This window comes from Panthera leo, chromosome A3, assembly GCF_018350215.1.
Source record: "Panthera leo isolate Ple1 chromosome A3, P.leo_Ple1_pat1.1, whole genome shotgun sequence".
Lineage (NCBI taxonomy): Eukaryota > Metazoa > Chordata > Mammalia > Carnivora > Felidae > Panthera > Panthera leo.
This window is the reverse complement of record NC_056681.1, coordinates 14,113,517-14,133,677: the sequence shown is the minus strand read 5'-3', so window position 1 is coordinate 14,133,677 and position 20,161 is coordinate 14,113,517. Positions and strand designations below refer to the sequence as shown.

The following is a 20,161-nucleotide window of genomic DNA, read 5'->3' as shown; positions in this document are numbered from 1 at the left end:
GGTTTCGAGATGACCCTCATGACAGTTCCTAGTATCTACCTGGAATGAAACTAACTGTGTCTTTTGTCTGGGTGGATGCCTTCTCTAACTTAATCTGCACGTAACCTGCCAGGGAAGGTGCTGTTATTTTCTCCATACTTGTGGATGAGGCTCAGAGAAGTTAAATGACTTGCCCAAGGTCATACAGCTGGTACGACACATAGCTGGAATTCGAACCCACATAGCCGATGACAGAACCAGAGCTCTGACCAGGTGACTTTGTAGATATTGGAGTTGGTTGGGCCTTGGGTTCAGTTTTTGACCCAGTTTTACTTCCAGTTCTACTGTCCCTCGTTGAACATGGATGCAGAAATCCTCAACAAAATATTAGCAACTCAAACTCAGGAATATGTTAAAAGTATCATTCATCACAATCAAGCAGGATTTAATCTAGGGATGCAAGGGTTCGGTATTCACAAATCAATCAATGTGATACGTCACACCAACAAACGGAAGGATAAAAACTATATAATCATCTCAGGAGATGCAGAAGAAAAGCATTTGGCAAAATTCAACATCTGCTCGTGATCAAAACTCTCAACAGAGTAGGATTAGAGGGAACATACCTCGACATAATAAAGACCACAGCCTTTATTGAAAAACCCACAGCTAACATCTTGTTCAGTGGTGAAAAACCGAAAGCTTTTCCTCTAAGATCAGGAACAAGACGAGGATGTCCACGACCACCACTTTGATTCAGCTTCGTACTAGAAATCCTAGCCATAGCCGTCAGACAAGAAAAAGAACTAAAAAGCGTCCAAATTGGAAGAAAGAAGTAAAACTTTACTTTTGCAGTTGACATGAGAGTGTACATGAAGAAAACCAGGAGAGTCCACCAAAAAACCATTAGAACTCATCAACGAATTCAGTAAAGTTGCAGGATACAAAATTGATATGCAGAAACCTGCTGTGTTTCTATACACGAACAACAAAGTAGCAGAAAGAAAAAATTTAAAAACAGTCCCATTTACAGTTGCACCAAAGGAATAAAATACCTAGGAATAAATTTAGCAAAGGAGGTGAAAGACCTATACTCTGAAGACTATAAGACGTTGATGAAAGTAATTAAAGATGACACAATGGAAAGATATACCATACTCATGGACTGGAAGAATTAATATTGTTGAAGTATTCATACCACCCAGTGCTTCAGAGTCAGTTAGATATCACCTCACACCAGATGAACGGATAAAGAAGATGTGAAATAGATACACAATAGAGTATCACCCAACCATAAAAAAGAATGAAATGTTGCCATTCTTGCCGTGGACGGACCTAGAGGGTATTACGTTAAGGGAAATAACTTGGACAGGGAAAGACCAATAACGTCTGATTTCACGTATACGTAAAATCTAAAAAACAAAACAAACAGATCTTAAATACAGGGAACAAATGTGGCTGCCAGAGGGGAGGTGGGTGGGGGGCTGGGCAAAATAGGTAAAGGGGATTAAGAGATGCACACTTGCAGTTGTAACAGAAATAAGTCGCGGGGATGAAAAGTAAAGAATAGGAAATATAGTCCATAATATTGTAATATCTTATGGTGACAGATGGTGACCACACTTGTCCTCGGGAGCGCTGAGTAACATGTAGAATTGTCAAATCACTATGTTGTGTACCTGAAACCAATACGGCATTGTACGTAAACTGTACTCCAGTAATTAATTAATTAAAAGAAAATGCACAGACCCCAGGGCCAGCCCCCCTGGTTGTGAATCCTGGTTCTAGCAGGTCACTCTCTGAACCTCAGTCTCTTCATCTCTGCCCACCTCATAGGATTAAATGAGGCGATATAGGCAAAGAGCTCTTGGCCCGGACTAAATGCTTTTCAAGTGTTAATTTTTATTTCTGTTATTTGTAAAATGAGCACTATAATCAGGGCCAGGCTAAGAGCTTCGGAGACCTCAAAACACCAAAAAGAGATCAGCCTCCCGCCTCTGCTGTCCCCACGTAATTCTTTTTTTCTTTTTTTCAAATTTATTTTTGAGAGAGACCGAGCATGCGCGGGGGAGGGGCAGGGAGAGAGGGAGACACAGAATCCGAAGCAGGCTCCAAGGCTCCGAGCTGTCGGCACAGAGCCCGATGCGGGGCTCGAACCCACGAACTGCGAGATTGTGACCTGAGCCGAAGACAGACGCTCAACCGACTGAGCCACCCAGGCGCCCCCGTTCGCATGTAATTCAATAATAAAACAATATGACCCATAAAACCCAAATCCAAAACTCACCATGTGCTGAAATTTTAAAAGCTTCTAATGGCAGAGCAGGGTAAGTTCACCCAACAGGAATGATCATGTTTCCTTGGTGCTTTATGTTGTGCTCAGACCTAAATCTATGTTTAGTTGTCCTGTTGGGAAGTAGGGGGCGGACAGTTCTGTCTCCCAGGATGATTGATAGAATTCCAGGAGGTAAATGGGAAAGTGATGGGGAAGACTGCCTGCCAGGGGATAGGAGCTTGGGAAATGGGAGCTGGGATTAGAATTTTCGAAAGGGTGTTTTTCACTGCACTGCTCATAACTGCTATACTTGTGGTTAATTGTTTGCTTCTGTAAAATCGCAGTACCCATTAAGCTCTCGCTGGCAGCACGAAAGAATAATTGTCAGGTTCCTAAATCAGGGTTCTGTTTTCTTTGTGAGCACTGGTATTCCTATTACTTTGGCTTTGTTAGTGATATTTATTTATTTTCCTCCAAAGGAGGACGTGTTTGAATTGCTGTAGGTAGGTTTGAAGTTTAGATCTTAAATTACCCAACAAAGACCTAGACTCTTTATTCCCTTTTGGAGTCAATACCATGCAGATGAGTTTTGGGAAAGGCAAACTTCCTGATTGTTATATCTTCATTCTTTTATCATTACAGTATGTTCCTCTAAATCTGTAGTAATGGTTTTTATTTGCAAATCTATTTGAAACTATGTCAGCTTTCTTTTATCTGGTGTTTGCCTTGTGTGAATTTTTACAGTTCTTTGCTCTGAGTCTTTGTGTGTTTTTATATTTAAAACGGGTATCTTGTAATAAGCCTGTAGTTCATTTTTTTAATGTTTAGTTATTTATTTTGAGAGAGAGAAGGAGAGAGAGCCCCTGCATGCATGTGCACACAAGCAGGGGAGGGGCAGAGAGAGAGGCAGAGAGAGAATCCCAAGCAGGCTCTGTGTTCTCAGCCCAGAGCCTGACAGAGGGCTTGATCCCATGAACCATGAAATCATAACCAGAGCTCAAATCAAGAGTCGGGTGTTTAACCAGCTGAGCCACCCCGGTGCCCCAAAGCCGGTAGTCACTTCTATAATCCAGTCTTGTAATATTTTTTTAGTGGGAGTATTTATTCTGTAAGTGAAATGGACATTAAGTATTTAATTACTGATAAATTGGAGTTTAGATCTCTTTTTTTTTTTCTATCCCTTCTCTTCTTTGTTTCTTTTTCTCTACTTTCTTCCTTTCTTTTGGGTTAAGTATTTTTATTAGTCCATTTTTCTTCTATTAGCTTGTTAGTATACATTTTTTATTATTATTCTGAGTAGTTACCCTAAAGATTGTAACATGCATCCTTTGTAAATCTTAAAGTTTACTATAAATCAGTGTAGAAAAAACGCAATGTCCTTAGAACATATAAACTTCATTTATCCCCCTCTAACTTACGTACTTATCCTTTTGTGTTGTTCTTCACCCTTTGCTGAATTTTCATGCTTCCAGACCATTCATTGCACATCCACTAGTGGCAAATAATCTTATTTTGGGTTTGGTTAGTTTTTGTCTTTAGTTTTGAAGGCTTTCCTGCTGGCCTAGAATTCTGCATCAGCAGATGAACCTCCATTGTTTTTTTGGTTCCCATCCTACTTGCAGAGAAGTCTTACAATTCCTTCTTTAAAGATCATTTGCCTTTTATTCACTCTCTGTCTGCTTTTAAGAGAATATATTCTCATGTGTACAGTTTGACTGTCATACGCCCTGGAGTGTTTTCCTCTGTGTTTATTTTACTTTGGATTTGCAGAACTTCTTGATGGCATTGGCTTGATGTCTTTATCAGTCTTGAAAGGTTTTCTGTCAGTGTCTTGTTAAATACTGTTTCTGATTTGTTCTCTCTCTTCTATCGTTCTGTGGCCCCTATTACATGTATGTTAGACCTTTTCTCCACGTCCCATGTTTCTTTTATGCTTTTTTAAAATCTATTTTCCTTTCCGGCCCTCTTTCTGAGATTTATGTACTGACTTATCTTCCAGTTCATTAATCTTTTCTTTTGCTACATCAAATCTGTTGTTCAACTGCTGTATTGAGCTCTGAATTTCAATGACTGTATTTTTTGGTTTTCAAATTCTCGTTTGGATTTTTAAAAATACTCTCGATCTAAAGTAGCATTCTCCATTTAAACCTTGTTTCTTGATCATATTATCAAGGTGGGCAGGGAGTCCCAAGTTTGACAGCTCCAATATCTGAATCTTATTGTGGGTTTGTTTTTTGTCTTGGTTCCTGATCATTTTGTCTTGTCTCCTTGCATGGCTGATAATTTTTATTAAGTGCTAAACATTGTATGTGAAAAATTGTGGAAACCCTGGAAGGTAAGACCTTCGCCAAAAGAAAAGTTGCTTTTCTTCTGCCAGCCAATGATACTAGAGGTGAATCACTTTGATCCCATAAAGGATTATTGGATGACTTAAGATGACTTAAGATTGGATGACTAAACCATATTAAAAGGAGAATTCCAGATGAATTAAAGATTGGAGCATCTTTTAAAATTCTAAGTGAAAATAGAAATGCAGACAAATTAAAATGTAGACACATTTTAATATCCTAGAGTTACGGAAACAATTTTCACACCTAAAAATAAATTATTGGGCAAGTATATAAATTTTTTGTTCTGCAAGACACTGTAAATAAAGAAAACAGACAAATGAAAAGGTAAGAAAAGAAATTTACAGCATCTAACACTAGCAATAAACGAATACATAGACTCTACAAGGCACTCCAGCAAATCATCAAGAAAAGATAAAAAGAAAACCCAGTAGGGGCACCTGGGTGGCTCAGTTGGTTTAGCATCCGACTCTTGATCTCAGCTCAGGTCATGATCTTACAGTTTGTGGGGTCAAGCCCTGCATCAGGCTCTGCACTGGCAGTGTGGAGCCTGCTTGGGATTCTCTGTCTCTGTCCTCTCTCCTGCTCAGGCTCTGTCTCTCTCTCTCTCTCTCAAAATAAATAAATAAACTTTAAAAAAAAAAAAAAAAGAAAGGAAAGAAAAGAAAACCCAATAGAAAAGTGAGCAAGGATAAAACATACGAATAGACAGTTCCCAGAAACTCACGTGTCCCACAGTTACGTAACTCTGTGCTCAAATGCACTAGTAATCGTAGAAATACGAATTCAAACAACTGTGCTATCGCTTCCCACCCATTAGTTTGACAAAAAGTAGGAAGTTGGACAATGCTCCGTGTTAGCAAGAATTTATGAAACTAGAACACTGATGCACTTCTGGTGGGAATCTAGATTAGCACAGAAATTATGAGGACCAATACACCCAATGACAGATATCATCCTTGAATATATATATATATACACACATATGTATATGTTTTAAGAATGTGTGTGTGTAAACACATATAGAGATACATGTTTTAGATACATATTTTTAAATTTTTATTTATTTGAGTAATCTCTACACCCAACGTGGGGCTCAAATTCACAACCCCAAGATCAAGGGCCACGTGCTCCTCTGACTGAGCCAGCCAGGCGTCCCTAGGTATATATATATACTTTTTTAACGAAGATGTTCGTTGCAGCATTATTTCTAGGTAGCCGAGAGACGAACGCTCCTGGATGTTTATCACTAGGGCAATTCGTAAATACAGTAGAGTGAATACACAGTATGGAATTCTAACTATAATTATGCTTGATAACTATTCAGCAGTGGGTACCCATTATAAAATCACAGTGCAGACTGGAGAGAAAAAGCCCAATAAACAAGAAGAGATCTCCTGTACAGCACTATCCATGTAAATTAAAACCCAATTCACGCGTAAAACAATACGGTGTCATTGATAAGAAATGTTTTAATGTTTATTCATTTTTGAGAGACAGAGAGAGACAGAGTGTGAGTGGGGGAGGGGCAGAGAGAGAGGGAGACACGGAATCCGAAGCAGGCTCCAGGCTCCGAGCTGTCAGCACAGAGCCCGACCCGGGGCTCGAACCCATGAACTGCGAGATCACGACTGGAGATGAAGTTGGACACTTAACCGACTGAGCCACCCAGGTGCCCCATAGAGCATCATTTATAAGGAGACATATTTACATATTTCATTCATTAGAGTCATTGTCTCGGGTGGGGTGGAAAAATGAGACTAAACGGGAAATTTTTAAAAATCTTGTTTGAAGGGGCCGCCCAGGTGGCTCAGTCGGTTGAGCGTCCTACTCTCGGTTTCGGCTCAGGTCACGATCTCACAGTTGCGTGAATTGGAACCCCACGTCAGGCTCTGTGCTGACAGTGCAGAGCCTGCCTGGATTCTCTCCCTTCTCCCTCTCTCTCTGCCCCTCCCCACTCACGCTGTCCCTGTCTCTAAATAAACAAATAAACATATAGAATAAAATAATGCAATAAAAATCTGTTTGGAGAAACTAATCACTCAATTATAGATTCCCCCCACCCCCCCCCCCCCCCGCCCCGGTCTCTCTCCTTCCAAGTCCCTTCCATCTTTTTTTTCCCCTCCCGTCCTTCAGATGTTACTAGGATGACAGAATGAACACGATCCTGTGTCAGGTGCTGTGGGGGAAATAAAGGTGATTTCCATGTTGGCTTGACCACGTGAGGCAAAAGTCCAAGGTGAACGTGCCAAAAGCTTTCCTGGCAGTACTCTGCCCCAGCGTTAGAACTCCCAAGCACATTCCTGCTCTGAGCTCCTGAGGACGACAGGAGCACTCAATAAAATAAACAAGCCCTGTGACTGAGGCCAGAAGTCACAGTACTGCTCCTTTCCCCGTCAGGCAGATGTTTATCAGCGAACATAAAGGTACAAACTCTAGAAGCTTGTTTGTGTGGAATCCTCTCGCCAGATTAAAAAGTGTATGTAAAGTACTTCCTATGTGCACGTCCTGGGATAAGTGGCTGCTTTGTTCTTTTTTTATAGTTATTAAGCGTTTCGGGCACGCGAGGATGTGTAATAGCCACATAGCAGTGGTAGGTCCAAACCCCTGCTTACAAACTAAAACCGGGTTGGCCAGCTTTTCCTGCAAGGTTCTTAAATATTTTCAGCTTTGCAGGTCCCTATCACTCCTGCCGTCCTCAGAAGGTGCGGCGTGAGCATAGCCTTGGACAGTACAGTCAACCAACGAGCAGGGCTGGGTTCCAAGAAGACTTTACTTACGGACACTGTGAGCTTCACAGGTCACGAAATGTGATCCTGCTTTTGATTGGTTTTCAAACCGTTTAAAAATGTGAAAGCCATTCTGAGCCCCTGGGCCACAGGAAAAGATGGGCTGGATTTGGAAGGGCCATAATTTGTGTCGAGCCCTGAACCAAAATGTTACGAACTCACTGGAGGCCCTCGGGGTACCACGTCCCAAATGGCATCCCCCTGCCATCCCCTGAGTTACTCATTCTCGGAAATGTTTTTCATCCCATACGTACTGTTATCTGTGTATTGCATGTGTGTATATCCCTAAACGGTATATAGTATTGGTTTGTATTCTTTTTAATGTTTATTTATTTTTGAGAGAGAGAGAGAGAGAGAACATGATCGGGGGAGAAGTAGAGAGAGAGAGGGGGAGACACAGAATTGGAAGCAGGCTCCAGGCTCTGAGCTGTCAGCACTGAGCCTGACGCGGGGCTCGAACTCACAGACCGTGAGATCATGACCTGAGCCAAAGTCGGACGCTCAACCGACTGAGCCCCCCAGACGCTGCTAGTATTGATTTGTATATTTTGCACTTCCTAGAAATATCATATTTTGGGTACCCTTCTGCCTCTTTGCTCAGTACTTTGTCGGTCTGTCCGTCGCGCTGTGTGGAGTAGTGCGTTACGTCTTTTTCACCGCTGTATCACATTCTGCTGTCGGACCACACACTACCTGCATCATCACTCTTCCTCTGGGACTGAATGGACATTTAGATTACTACCTACTAAGGCCTTTCCTTACGGGGACCATCGCTTTTCATACTCACCGTGACCTCTTCGGGGAGGTACTTTGAGAATCCCCTTGTCCAGACGAGAAAGCTTTTGACTTAGAGCAGTTTGGTAACTTTCTAAAGGCAGTGAAGAGCGAAACTGAAATCGGAACCCGTGACCTTTCCACGATGGAATCTGAGTTTGTAGCCACTTTGCCACCAGTCCGTATGTTGTGTTCCATTAAAGCGATGATAGCAGATTCTCCCCGACAATGACCTCACGATACTGATGTGCTATCGACAAACTCAGCCTCTCTCTGAGGACACCTTGAATCAGTGCCAGATACGTTGAGCCCTGTGAAAACAGCCAGGTACGGGATTGTGCACACACGAACAAGAAACCTCACTTCCTAACCACAGTGGGTAGGGACCGAGGAGGCATGAGCCCAGATACGGTGCAAGCACTGACCGGTTTTCGATTAAAAAATGCGAAAGACCCAGGAGATTTGTCCCGCGCTTTCCCTGCCCCCCGTAACATTTTATCGAAGTCGTGAGTAATTTGGGAGCTGGTGTTTCCTGTCTTGGTGGGGACCAGCATGATGGGCTGTGGAGTTTGGCCTGCCAGGAGGGACTCCGTGAGTGTCAGGGATGCCTTCCGCGCCTCTCTCCACCAGTCCACGTAGCACTGTGTCCGTTTTTGTCTCGAAGCTGCAGTCTCCTCCTCTCCCCAAGCCTCCGCTTTTGGGAATCCAAACCCAAACGTTCTCTCTCCGCCCGTGTCTCCCTTCCTCTGCTGGGAAGGCTCCCTAGCTCGTTCCAGCTCACTCAGATGACATTTAAAAGAGACCAGGATGTGATTTTTCTAATGGCAAAATACAGTATGAAGGAGGGGAAAGTTTTAATCAAGTGGATGTATTCTCCGGAGGGGAGCAAGCACTTCATTTTAATTCCTTATTTCCCTTTGATGAAAAGTTTAGTGAATTTTTATTATGTAGAATTTATAAGACGGCTGGGTTTAGGTAATCAGCTTTAATATTTATACTCTTAGGGAAAGAAATAGGAATCATTAGTAAGCATGCATAATTAATGAATAAATTACATTTCCCTTTGTTTTCTTTCAGGTACAAGGAAATGCTAGAACTGGTGATCTCACCCAGCCTCACTGTAAACGGCGATTGTCCGGGTAAACTGAAGCTTAGCCGCACCGACACCGATGTCTGGACTCTGAGTGACATAGAAGGTAGGCCTCCTGGCGTGAGTTTCGGCGGGACCTGTGTTGGTCCCCCCTGCCCCACCGCGGAAGTTAGTAAGGGACTGGCAGCCTTAGACACGCATCCTTTCGAAAACACCGTCACGATGGCAGTTTCTCCTCCCGCCATCGGGATTGTTGCCTCTGGACCAAAAGAAACTTTGGCATGCCCTGCTGACAGCTCCCATCTAGTCGGTAGAGGTGTGAGCGTGCTGGTTCGCGTTCTGAACTTCCTGTCCCGAGAAACGCTGACACTTCCACTGTGGCTAATAGTCAGTTTCGGGTGTGTTACAGGCCCCGGCCCTGGGTGGGTCCTGCGGGGTCCGGGCTCCAGCTCAGGAGTCTGTCCCTCAGCGCTGTCCCCACCCCTCCACTCCCCCCCCCCCCCCCCCCCCCCCCCCGCCCCCAGCCATCCCGCATCCGGGCAGGCGTCTTGTTTACGAAGGTTTGACGCTGGGACCAGAACTCGTCTGCCTTTGGCTTTCAGGTTGGGTTGGAGTCAAGGAAGCAGAGGAGAGTTAAGCTGTTTAAAAAATTATTGGCAAATGGTGCAGCCGAACTAGTTTTCGCTAGAACAATTCCAGCTATTGTTTGCTCTGTTTGGGATCTGTCAGCCTTCCTGGGAGAGCTGGGAGTTAGCAAAAGGCATTACGCTATTATGTTTAACCATTGGGCTTAACCCTTTAGTCGGGCCCGCTTTCGGATTTGCCGCCGGTGTCCCGGGACCCCGGGCTGACTCTCCTTCGCTGTCTGTGTATGATGCCAGCTCAGGGGGCATCGATCCTGCATCCTGTCGTGGGAGACCAGAGCCTTGTGTCTAGTCAGATACAACACCGCAAGGAATTTGCTTTTAAGCAACGCCAGGCTTCCACGAATAATGATTACCATCACCGGAGCAATGACATTTCCCTCGCATGCTGGTAACAAAGCTGGGATAAGTCAACCGAAAGTACCACCAAGAGGGTCTGGGCTCCCCCACCAAACCACATGCTGGAGAACATGCCCTCATTCTTCGTGGCCCTTTGGAGTGTCCGTGTAAACTGTGCTCTTTGAGAGTTTGAGACAATTTATTAAGCCCCGTTCGAAGACAATCATTCTCTTCTGAGTAGAGGCACTGTTCGACCCAGGACCTCATTTCAGAGCCAGGCAAGCTAGGAGGAGGAGGCTGCCGGGGGAGGAAGATCCAAGGCTGAATCCCAGCCCCACTGCTCCCCAGACCGGTGGCCTCTGGCAAATTGTTTAACCTCTCTGAGCCTCCGTTTTCTTACCTGTCAAATGGGGGCATAATCACGACCCACTTCCTAGCCTGCTTACTGCTGCCTGGCACACCATGGGCACGTGGTACCGTGGCTGAACTTGCTATCCCATGGTCATTCTCCTCTGAATCAAATAACCACGGTGCGTGTAAAACCACGGCTGCAAACTGGCAGCTCGCGACCAAGTCTGGTCTTCAGGTATGTCTTTGTTTGGCGTACAACGTCCTTTAAATAAAAGTGAACTTGTACGAATCAGGAGAGTTCACATAAAAATCTGGATTCCTAGGGGCGCCTGGGGGGCTCAGTCGGTTAAGCGTCCGACTTCGGCTCAGGTCATGATCTCACGGTTTGTGGGTTTGAGCCCCGCGTCAGGCTCTGGGCTGACGGCTCGTAGCCTGGAGCCCGCTTCCGATTCTGTGTCTCCCTCTCTCTCTGCCCCTCCCCCACTCACACTCTGTCTCTGTCTCTCAAAAATGAATAAACACTGAAAATATTTTTTGAAAACCTGGGTTTCTAGTTGCCTTTGAGATGCTGAGCACTTTAGACGTGCTGGGCCACATTCCCACCTGGCTGCCACTAGTGGGAGCTGAGGGGCAGCTGTCCCTCAGATGGATCCCTGCCACTCCCTTCTGTCCTTAATTTTTGCGAGGCACATACTTTGCGCCAGGCCCTGTGGAAAGCAGTGTAACGGCAGATTAACCCTCCTCCTCCTCCTCCCCTGTCACCAGCAGAGCAAATACCTGGCACTTGCTGTGTGCTAGATGTGACTGTACTCACTCACTGAATCCCCACAACCCCAGGAAGGGGGTAGCGTGATTAACCTTGTGTTACAGATGAGGAAACTGAGGCACAGAGGAGTCGAATGGCGTGATTGAGCTGGCGCAGTTCAGCGACAGCCAAAATTTGAGCCTAGGTCGTCTGACTCCGAAGGCTGTTCTTCTTATCAGTGCACTATACTGTTTCTCACTGAATTATGACACCCCTATTAGGCTACGAGCCCATCTTACAGATGTGGAAGTTGAGGCACAGGGGGTTAAATATACAGTAAGCAACCCAGAGACGCACAGCTAGTGGTAGGGCCAGGAATCAGACTCAGGCACTCTGGCTCCGGGGTCTCCGCTTGGAAACTTCAGAATCACTTTCTGCCAAACCCTGAAGAGTCCTCGTGCCTCCGGTAATCGTCCCTGCACAGCGGGAGCACCCGCAGACACCCCATCTCTCTCCTTCTTTTGTGACGGAGGCTGTCCGCACCCTCTGCCCTGCCCTGGATGGAGCAGGCTGGCTGCTGAGGCGAAGGCTTTGGGGCTGGGTGTTGGGGTGGGGGGAGGTTGCTCCGAAATTCAGAGCAGGCAGGGGCCGGCAGGGGCAGCTTACTCACACACACACACACACACACACACACACACCCTTTTCCTTCTCTTGCGATGGGCGGTGAGCTCCCCAGCTCCGCAGGGAACATTCCACCCTAGTTGTGGCCTCAAGTACCAGATTCGGCCCCCTGGGCCCTTCTTTCGGTGACAGAGGCATTACTGAGTGACTGCAGGGACCCAGATCCAGGGAGGACCCCGGGGGGCATGAGCCACGGGGCCTACATTCAGGGGGACTCTGGAACGAATGTGGAGCCGAGAAATCCCCCAGTGGCTCCCACTGCCTCCATGGCTCTGCCTCTAACCATCTGTGGGTCCCTGGTCTCATCAGCCTCTTGGAGATTATTTGCCTCATCTGTTAAAGGGGAGTAATTATTCCACTGACCTCCCCGAGGTGATACGAAGATGAAATAGTTAACACACGGAGAGGACTTAGCGTTTCTTAGAAAGTATAGAATAAGGTCTAATTTCCTTACCCTTGGCCACCAGGATCACCTTGTCTGTCCCTGCCAGCCTCTCAAAGTCACCTCCTCCCCGTCCCCTTTGCTCGGGGAACCGAGTCCTTGGACAGAGCCCTGACCTTGTTTCTTTTGCTGTAACTCAGGAGCGTGATTCTGCCCTCGGGGTCTTTGCACATGCTGTTCCCTCGGCCTGGTCTCCCCCTGTCTCTAGGACCATCTTCTCAGCCATCGTTTCTCATCACAGAGGTCTTTCCTATCGCATGTAACCGTTCAGTCCCTCATTTGGCAGGTGTTTGTTCAGGCCGGCATTGTTTTAAGGACTAGAAAGTCAGCCCACAAAAGCCTCTCCCCTCCCGGAGCCTATGCCAGGGGTCTGGCAGGCAAGAGGCTGATAAAACAGTAAATAAGCAAAGTACACAGCATGTCGGACCGTGATACGCGCTGTGGGGTGGGGGCGGGGCGGGGGGGGGGGGAGGAGAAGCAGGAAAGGAGGATAAGGAATGCAGGGATGTAAGGACCTCCCTGGGAAGGTGACACCTGAGTAAAGACCTTCAGGAGATGAGGGAAGGCATTCGTGTCCACGTGGAAGGAAGAGGAAACAGCAAGTGCAAAGGCTCTGGGGCAGCAGTGTTCCCAGAGCACCGGAGGGGCAATAAGGAGGCTAGCGCAGCTGGAGCCCAGGGAGCAAGGCGCCGTGGGAGAGACGAGGTCAGAAAGATGGCCAGCTCAGACCTCCCCTGACATCGAGAGCCACTGACAGGATTGTGGCTTCTACCCTGAGTGAGCCGGAAGCAATGAGAGGGTTTAGAGCAGGGGCGGGGCTGTGTGACCCGCATATTGATAGGAGCCCCCCCCCCCCCGACTGGGGGTCAGGAGAACGCTGACGTGAGAACAACGGGGGGTCAGGACCGAATGGGAGCCCAGAGACCAGGCAAGAAGGTGTTACAATAATGCAGGTGAGAGGTGCCAGCGCCTTGGATCGGGGCAGGCAGAAGGGCTCAGATTCTGGGCCGCATTTGAGGGGAGAGCCGACAGAACACCCACCCACCCCCGTTTTGGGCCCTGCTGCCTGTCTCCAGCGTCCCACCCTCTGCCGAAGGCGCACGCGTGTCCTCTCGTTGTTTGTCAGGCTCCCAGCTAGAATGTCAGTTCTCGGAAGGCAGCCTTGCCCACCCTCGTCTGGGTTTCTCCCCCTGCTGAGAGCATGTGGGACACCGACACTTAGCAGGTGCTTCAGAAATCCTGGCCCAGCGAGTGAGGACAGAAGGTGAAGCACTCCCCACGACGGTGGGACGGTGGGACGGCTGAATGGGCGCTCCCCTCTGTAGGCCCCACGCCCCGTACCCCTTGCCTAAAGCCCTTCCTTTTCCTCTGTTTTCCCGTGACACGTCAGTTCCGACTCCCCAGCTACCACATAAACACACGATCCTTATAAAGACTCGAAACATCAGACCACATCTCCCCGTGCTCAGTGTCCCCTCCCTTCCCCGGAACCAACCACTGTTACCGCGTTTTGTGCGCAGGCTGAGACCTTTTTGTAAGCCCTCGCATTTGTACCGATTGTATTTATGTGACTTAGGTGTGTATGTTTATGTATATATATTTACAAAGGTACCTTTACTGTAGGAATTAACAGTGTCGCTGGAAAAACTTCTGGGACACAAAAGCTAGCGTGTAATACAGATTTGCTCTAACTTGCTCTGTTCACTCAAGGCGCGTTAAGACATGATTTACCTCTTTTTAGCTTCACTGACTAATACGCTAAAGAATGACCCAGTTCATTAAGCCATGCCCGGTCCGTGAACATGAGGTTATTTGTAATTTTTTGCTCTTGCAATCAATGCTGCCGGGCTGTCGTCATGCAGGCTGTTATTTGAACACGTGCCCTCTTGCTCTAGAGGAGATGCTGGTGGTCATCAGCTTGTTTGATGCACCTGCTGTGCGTGAGGCCCTGGCGACCCGGGAGAGAACCGGACCCACCCGCAGCCTGCCTTCAGGGACTTTGCAGGTCACTGTGTTCCAGGGACCCTTTCTGCATCTCCCCACGGTCCCTGCACGTCACATCCTACAGGGTTTGGGCTCAGCCGGGCCATATGTGTCTTCGAGGTCCGCCACTTGCTCCCTGGGTGAATGTCACCCAATTCCTGTTCTCCCTGAGCCTGTCTCCTCACCTGGATGATGAAGATATGTTCGCTGCACGTGTTTGTTCGTTAAATTGTTCCAGAATGCCTGCCGTGAGCCAGCGCCTGGTGCAGGTGATGGGAATATAATGGTGAAGGAGACAGACCCCTTCCCAGAGTTCATGTTCTAATGGGAGAGGCAGGTATTTTTACACAAATATGGGACTTCAGATGGTGGTAATTTCTATGAGGAAATAAAGCAGGAATGTGACAGAGGTGACCTGTATGCAGGCCAGGGGTTAGAAAAGCTTTAGCGCGATTATGTTAAAGCCTTTTGCAGAGTGCTCGATGCTTAGAAAACACTCGGTGGAGGTTAGCTCTGTGTCTCTCTCTCTCTTTAATGTGCATACACTCACCTGGGAACTTTGTTAACTTGCAGATTCTGATCGGGCCTAAGGGTCTGCATTTCTGACAAGCTCCCAGGTGATGCTGATGCTTCCGGTCAACCAGCCACTCGGAGTAGCGAGGTGCTAGCTCCGTGGTTCTCAAATTCTTTTTCATCAAAGTCACCTTGCAAGTTTTGTTGGCACACAGATTGAAGGGCCCCACTGCTGGCTTTGCTGGTTGGGCCTGGGGCCCAAGAATTTGTGTTTCTAACAAGTTCCAGATAATACTGACGCTGCTGGCCCAGGGACCACACTTTGAGAACCAGATTTCTGCACTGGCTTTGAACCTGGTTGCACGCTGGAATCTCCTGGAAGGTTTAAAAAAAAAATGTCTAAGGCTCATGTCCAGATCCCACCCCCAGAAAATCTGATTTAATTCGTCAGTAGTGTGACGCAAGCAATGGGATTTTTCTAAAGCTCTCCAGACAAGTTTGTTGTGCACCCAGGGTTGAGAACAGTTGTTTTAGATGGCAAATTCCTCCAGGATAAGGACAGTTTTTTATTCCTATGTACATATTTAAGTTATTGTTCCTGATTAGCAAAGAGCTTAGTCTATGACTCATGGTAGATCCTTAAAAATTATTTATGGATAGATAGGTGGATAGATTAATGGGTGGAAAGGTAGAGGATGGATGGATGGATGATGGATGAGTGGATGGAAGATGGGTGGTTGGGTAGAGGATGGATGTGTGGGTAGATAGAGGATGGATGGGTGAATGGATGGATGGATAGGTGGATGGATGGATGTGTAGATGGATGGATGGGTGGATGGATGGATGTGTGGATGGATGGATGGATGTGTGGATGGATGGATGGATGGATGGGTGGATAGGTGGATGGATGGATGGATGGATGGATGGATGGATGATGGATGAGTGGATGGAAGATGGGTGGTTGGGTAGAGGATGGATGTGTGGGTAGATAGAGGATGGATGGGTGAATGGATGGATGGATAGGTGGATGGATGGATGTGTAGATGGATGGATGGGTGGATGGATGGATGTGTAGATGGATGGATGGATGTGTGGATGGATGGATGGATGGATGGATGGATGGATGGATGGATGGATGTTTGGATGGGTGGATGGCTGGCTGGCTGGATGGATGGATGTGTGGATGGATAGATGTGTGGATGGATGGATGTGTGGATGGATGGATGGGTGGATGGATGGATCAGTGGATGGATAGATGTGTGGATGTGTGGATGGATAGATGGCTAGATGGATGGATGGATGGGTGGATATGTGGATGTGTGGATGGATGGATGGATGGATGGATGGATGGATGGATGGATGGATAGGTGGATGGATGGATGGATAGGTGCATGGATAGGTGGATGGATGGATGGATGGGTGGATGGATGGGTGGATGGATGGATGGATGTGTGGATGGATAGATGTGTGGATGGATGGATGGATGGGTGGATGGATGGATGAGTGGATGGATGGATCAGTGGATGGAGAGATGTGTGGATGTGTGGATGGATAGATGGCTAGATGGATGGATGGATGGGTGGATAGATTAATGGGTGGAAAGGTGGAGGATGGATGGATGGATGATGGATGAGTGGATGGAAGATGGGTGGTTGGGTAGAGGATGGATGTGTGGGTAGGTAGAGGATGGATAGGTGAATGGATGGATGGATAGGTGGATGGATGGATGTGTGGATGGATGGGTGGATGGATGGATGTGTGGATGGGTGGATGGATGGATGGGTGGATGATGGATGAGTGGATGGAAGATGGGTGGTTGGGTAGAGGATGGATGTGTGGGTAGGTAGAGGATGGATAGGTGAATGGATGGATGGATAGGTGGATGGATGGGTGGATGGATGGATGTGTGGATGGGTGGATGGGTGGATGGATGGATGGGTGGATGGATGGATCAGTGCATGGATAGATGTGTGGATGTGTGGATGGATAGATGGCTAGATGGATGGATGGATGGGTGGATATGTGGATGGTGGATGGATGGATGGATGGATGGATATGTGGATGGATGGATAGATGGATGGATGGATGGGTGGATGAACACAGGATGGTCTTGAGGAATCACAAATAACTTTAGGCCGATGATTAGCTTTGAATCCTTAGTAAAATCTCCTTATTTCTGTATCTGTAAAATACAGATAATAAGTTCTTCTTTCAGTTGTTATGGACACTGATAGAGGGAAGACTCATGCAGTCCTTAGCACAGCGCCTGGCTTATAGGAACCACTTGAGAAATATTAGCCATCATTCACTGCTATTCAAGGGAAAATTGGATTTGAATTGTATCCTGTCTTCTGGAAGGAGAGGAAAAAATGTTGCGGAACTAAGAAAGCAAAGCTGAATAGAGAAAACTTTTTCATTTAAAATGCAGATACATTTTGCAGAAGCCAAGGCTGTATTCTCGTTGTTTCCTCTGAGAGGTGAGACCGCGCCCAGGGGACAAGCTGGGCTATCCGCTCTCAGACCTCCTGCATCTCTTCTGTCCTGGGCACAATAGGGTCTGATTTCAAGTTCCCATCTCATGAGTTCCTGCCTGGACCTGGCAGATTTCGATTCATCTCCTCCCCCCAGCCAGGTTGAGCTGCCCAGACCTTTGCCAGAGTCCTCACCTGGCGAGAGGCGGATCCGCTGTGCCTCTCCCACCCTTCCGCCTTTCCCAGCTGGCTCCCTGGGGGCCTTAGCACCCCGAATGACCTCTACTTGCATGGAACAGAAATCACACTCTGGGGACGCCGGTGTATGGGGAAGGAAATTGCCAACCCTCTCCTTATGAAAAAGGGCACCGACTATTATTAATTATCAAATGCCTTCCCTGGATAAAGAGCTCTCACCCCTGGCCGTGTCTCCTGGACTTCACACATTCTCCAGCCATTGTCTGCTGTATGTTGGTAACACCTCTCTTGTCGCTTGCTTACTGATTTTTCTTTAAAACTGCTCCCTTTCCGTAAATTCATTTTAAGAAGATGACGTAACACCAGCTCCAGAAATGGAAAGTTATGCCTTTGCCGGTCTTGCTGTGATTCGCATACGCGTTAAAATAAGTTGGTGATGATTTACATAGAAGAGCGTGTGTTCACATCTCCCCTAAAACCCTCGCGCTCTGGGATTTACGGGCCTTGTTTCTTTCAGTCCTCAGGAACACCCCTATGAGGGACAAATGACTTGTTTGCTGTCACGTAGCCACTCAGTGAGAGTCAGATTTGGGGTGAGCGCTTCCGGACCGCTGATACAGTGCTCTGTCCCGCTGTGGTTGTCCCTGGCCTGAGAGCACCTTAAACCCCCCACCCAAGGGAGATGAGCTGATTCAGTTTGGAGACTTGTACCTTTTGTAGCAAAGACCTGCCTCAAGACATCTTGCTCTAGGAATTGTCTCATCTTATGGGGATCACTTAGAAGTGGCCCCTGGGGTCCAATTAGGCAACATTATAGTGGCTGCCGCTTGCAGAATCATTAGCTTTTTAATCCTCCCAGTGAGAGTTTAAAAAAAAAGTGTCAACATTCAAATTGGGCTCCCGGATTTAAGTGGCTTAAGCAAGGGCCCCAGAGAACGGAAAGCTAAGAATAGCTCCTGGCGTGGAGCGGTTCCCACTTGGCAGGTGCCTGCCTCTTGCAGTCCTGGCAGGCACCTGGTTATGAGGTATTGCCCCATCTTGTGGATGTGAAAACCGAGGCTTAGAGAGAGGCAGTGACAGGCACAAGGTCACACAGTTATCCTGCTGCAGCGTCAGGATTCGTGTTTGGGTCTGACCCCTTTGAGCCCGTGTGCTTTTTGGGGGGAAGAACATGAAGTGGACATGTTACAGACATTTGGGTTGGAGATCTGGCCCACGGTAGGTGCATGAATGCACGAAAATGAATGAACAGAGTGTGAGTGTCTCCGCACGAGTTCCTTCACACAATCATAGCCACACAGAAGTGTGCATTCACACGCACAGACCTAGCTTTGGTTGCCTTGATTGGATCTTACGTCTTGATCCTTTCCATTATCTCCCGGCCCCGTAGGCATTTGAGTTCGTGACTTCTCCAGTGGAGATTTATGGTTACCAACCCGGAACTGGGATACTTTTTAATAATTTGCAGTTCTTGCTTAGCCAGTAGTCCCAAACCCTCACCAGTCAGAAGTGTGGTTTCCCGGGCTGCATGTCAGCACCACCCGGCAGCTTTCTTGCCCTGCCGGCCTGGAGTCTGCGTTTCCACAAGAGCCCCAGGCGAGTCCCGTGGGGGCACTGCCCTATGCCAACCACTTTCTTCCTTCGCAACTTGTTATAATTGCAATTAAGTACTTACTTGGGCAATTCCTTATTTGCCATCCATCTTCCCCACTACACAGGACGTTCCTGACTGCTTCAGCTCACGGTTAGAACCCAGCTCCTAGCACACGCCTGGTGCATGGTGGGCCGTGGAATAAGTGAATGGATGAATGAGTTGAGTGAGTGAGTGAGTGAGCTCATTCCAGAGGTTTTGGCCCTCTGTTTAGTTAATCCTTCTCCCTCCAGCCATAGGAAGCTGGGGAGGAAGAGGAAGAAGCTTAGAGTTTTAAATTCAGAAGGGAACAGAGGAGGCTGTCTGTTGCTCCCCACTTGAGAGCCAGCTGTCCCGTTGTATGTACCAGCCACCTCTTCTGGGACCCATGGTGAGGCTGGGAGATGGGCTACACCGGGTCAGGTCATTACAGCTGCTTTCACCTCTGGCAACGTGGATGTAAGGCTCCCTCAGTGAGTCCTCCGTTGGCCTCAGCCCCATGCGTCATGGCAAGTTCGGTGGCACTAACGAGGTTGAGAACAGGAGGCTGTGGTCAGTGGAAGGCCATCTCCATCTACCAGGCTCCAGATCCCCCCAGTAGGAGAGTAAGCTGCTGCTGCTTCTGAATGTGGTGTTTTCACCACCCTGAAGACGCTGGGGACTCACTGGGTGTGGGGCCTGAGGGTCACCTGCCCCTTGTGCTGATGGCCCCATGTTTTTTTTTTATTGTTTTTGAATGTTTATTCATTTTCGAAAGAGAGCACAAGGAGGGGTGGGGCAGAGGGGGTGGCCGTACACAGAATCCAAAGCAGGCTCCAGGCTCCGAGCCGTCAGCCCAGAGCCCGACGCGGGGCTCGAACCCACGAACCGCGAGATCGCGACCTGAGCTGAAGTCGGACGCTTCACCGA

At 47.6% G+C, this 20,161-nt stretch overlaps 1 protein-coding gene across 2 annotated transcripts in view; it reads left to right on the top strand.

Annotated features, from left to right (window-relative positions):
- Positions 1-20,161, top strand: part of EYA2 (EYA transcriptional coactivator and phosphatase 2) — a 256,555-nt gene that overhangs the window by 74,058 nt on the left and 162,336 nt on the right. For both annotated transcript variants that reach the window (XM_042930777.1, XM_042930776.1), the window contains exon 2: positions 9,243-9,361. In XM_042930777.1, the coding sequence (XP_042786711.1) occupies positions 9,253-9,361 (109 nt within the window). In that variant the 5' untranslated portion in view covers positions 9,243-9,252. The remainder of the gene's footprint in view (positions 1-9,242; positions 9,362-20,161) is intronic.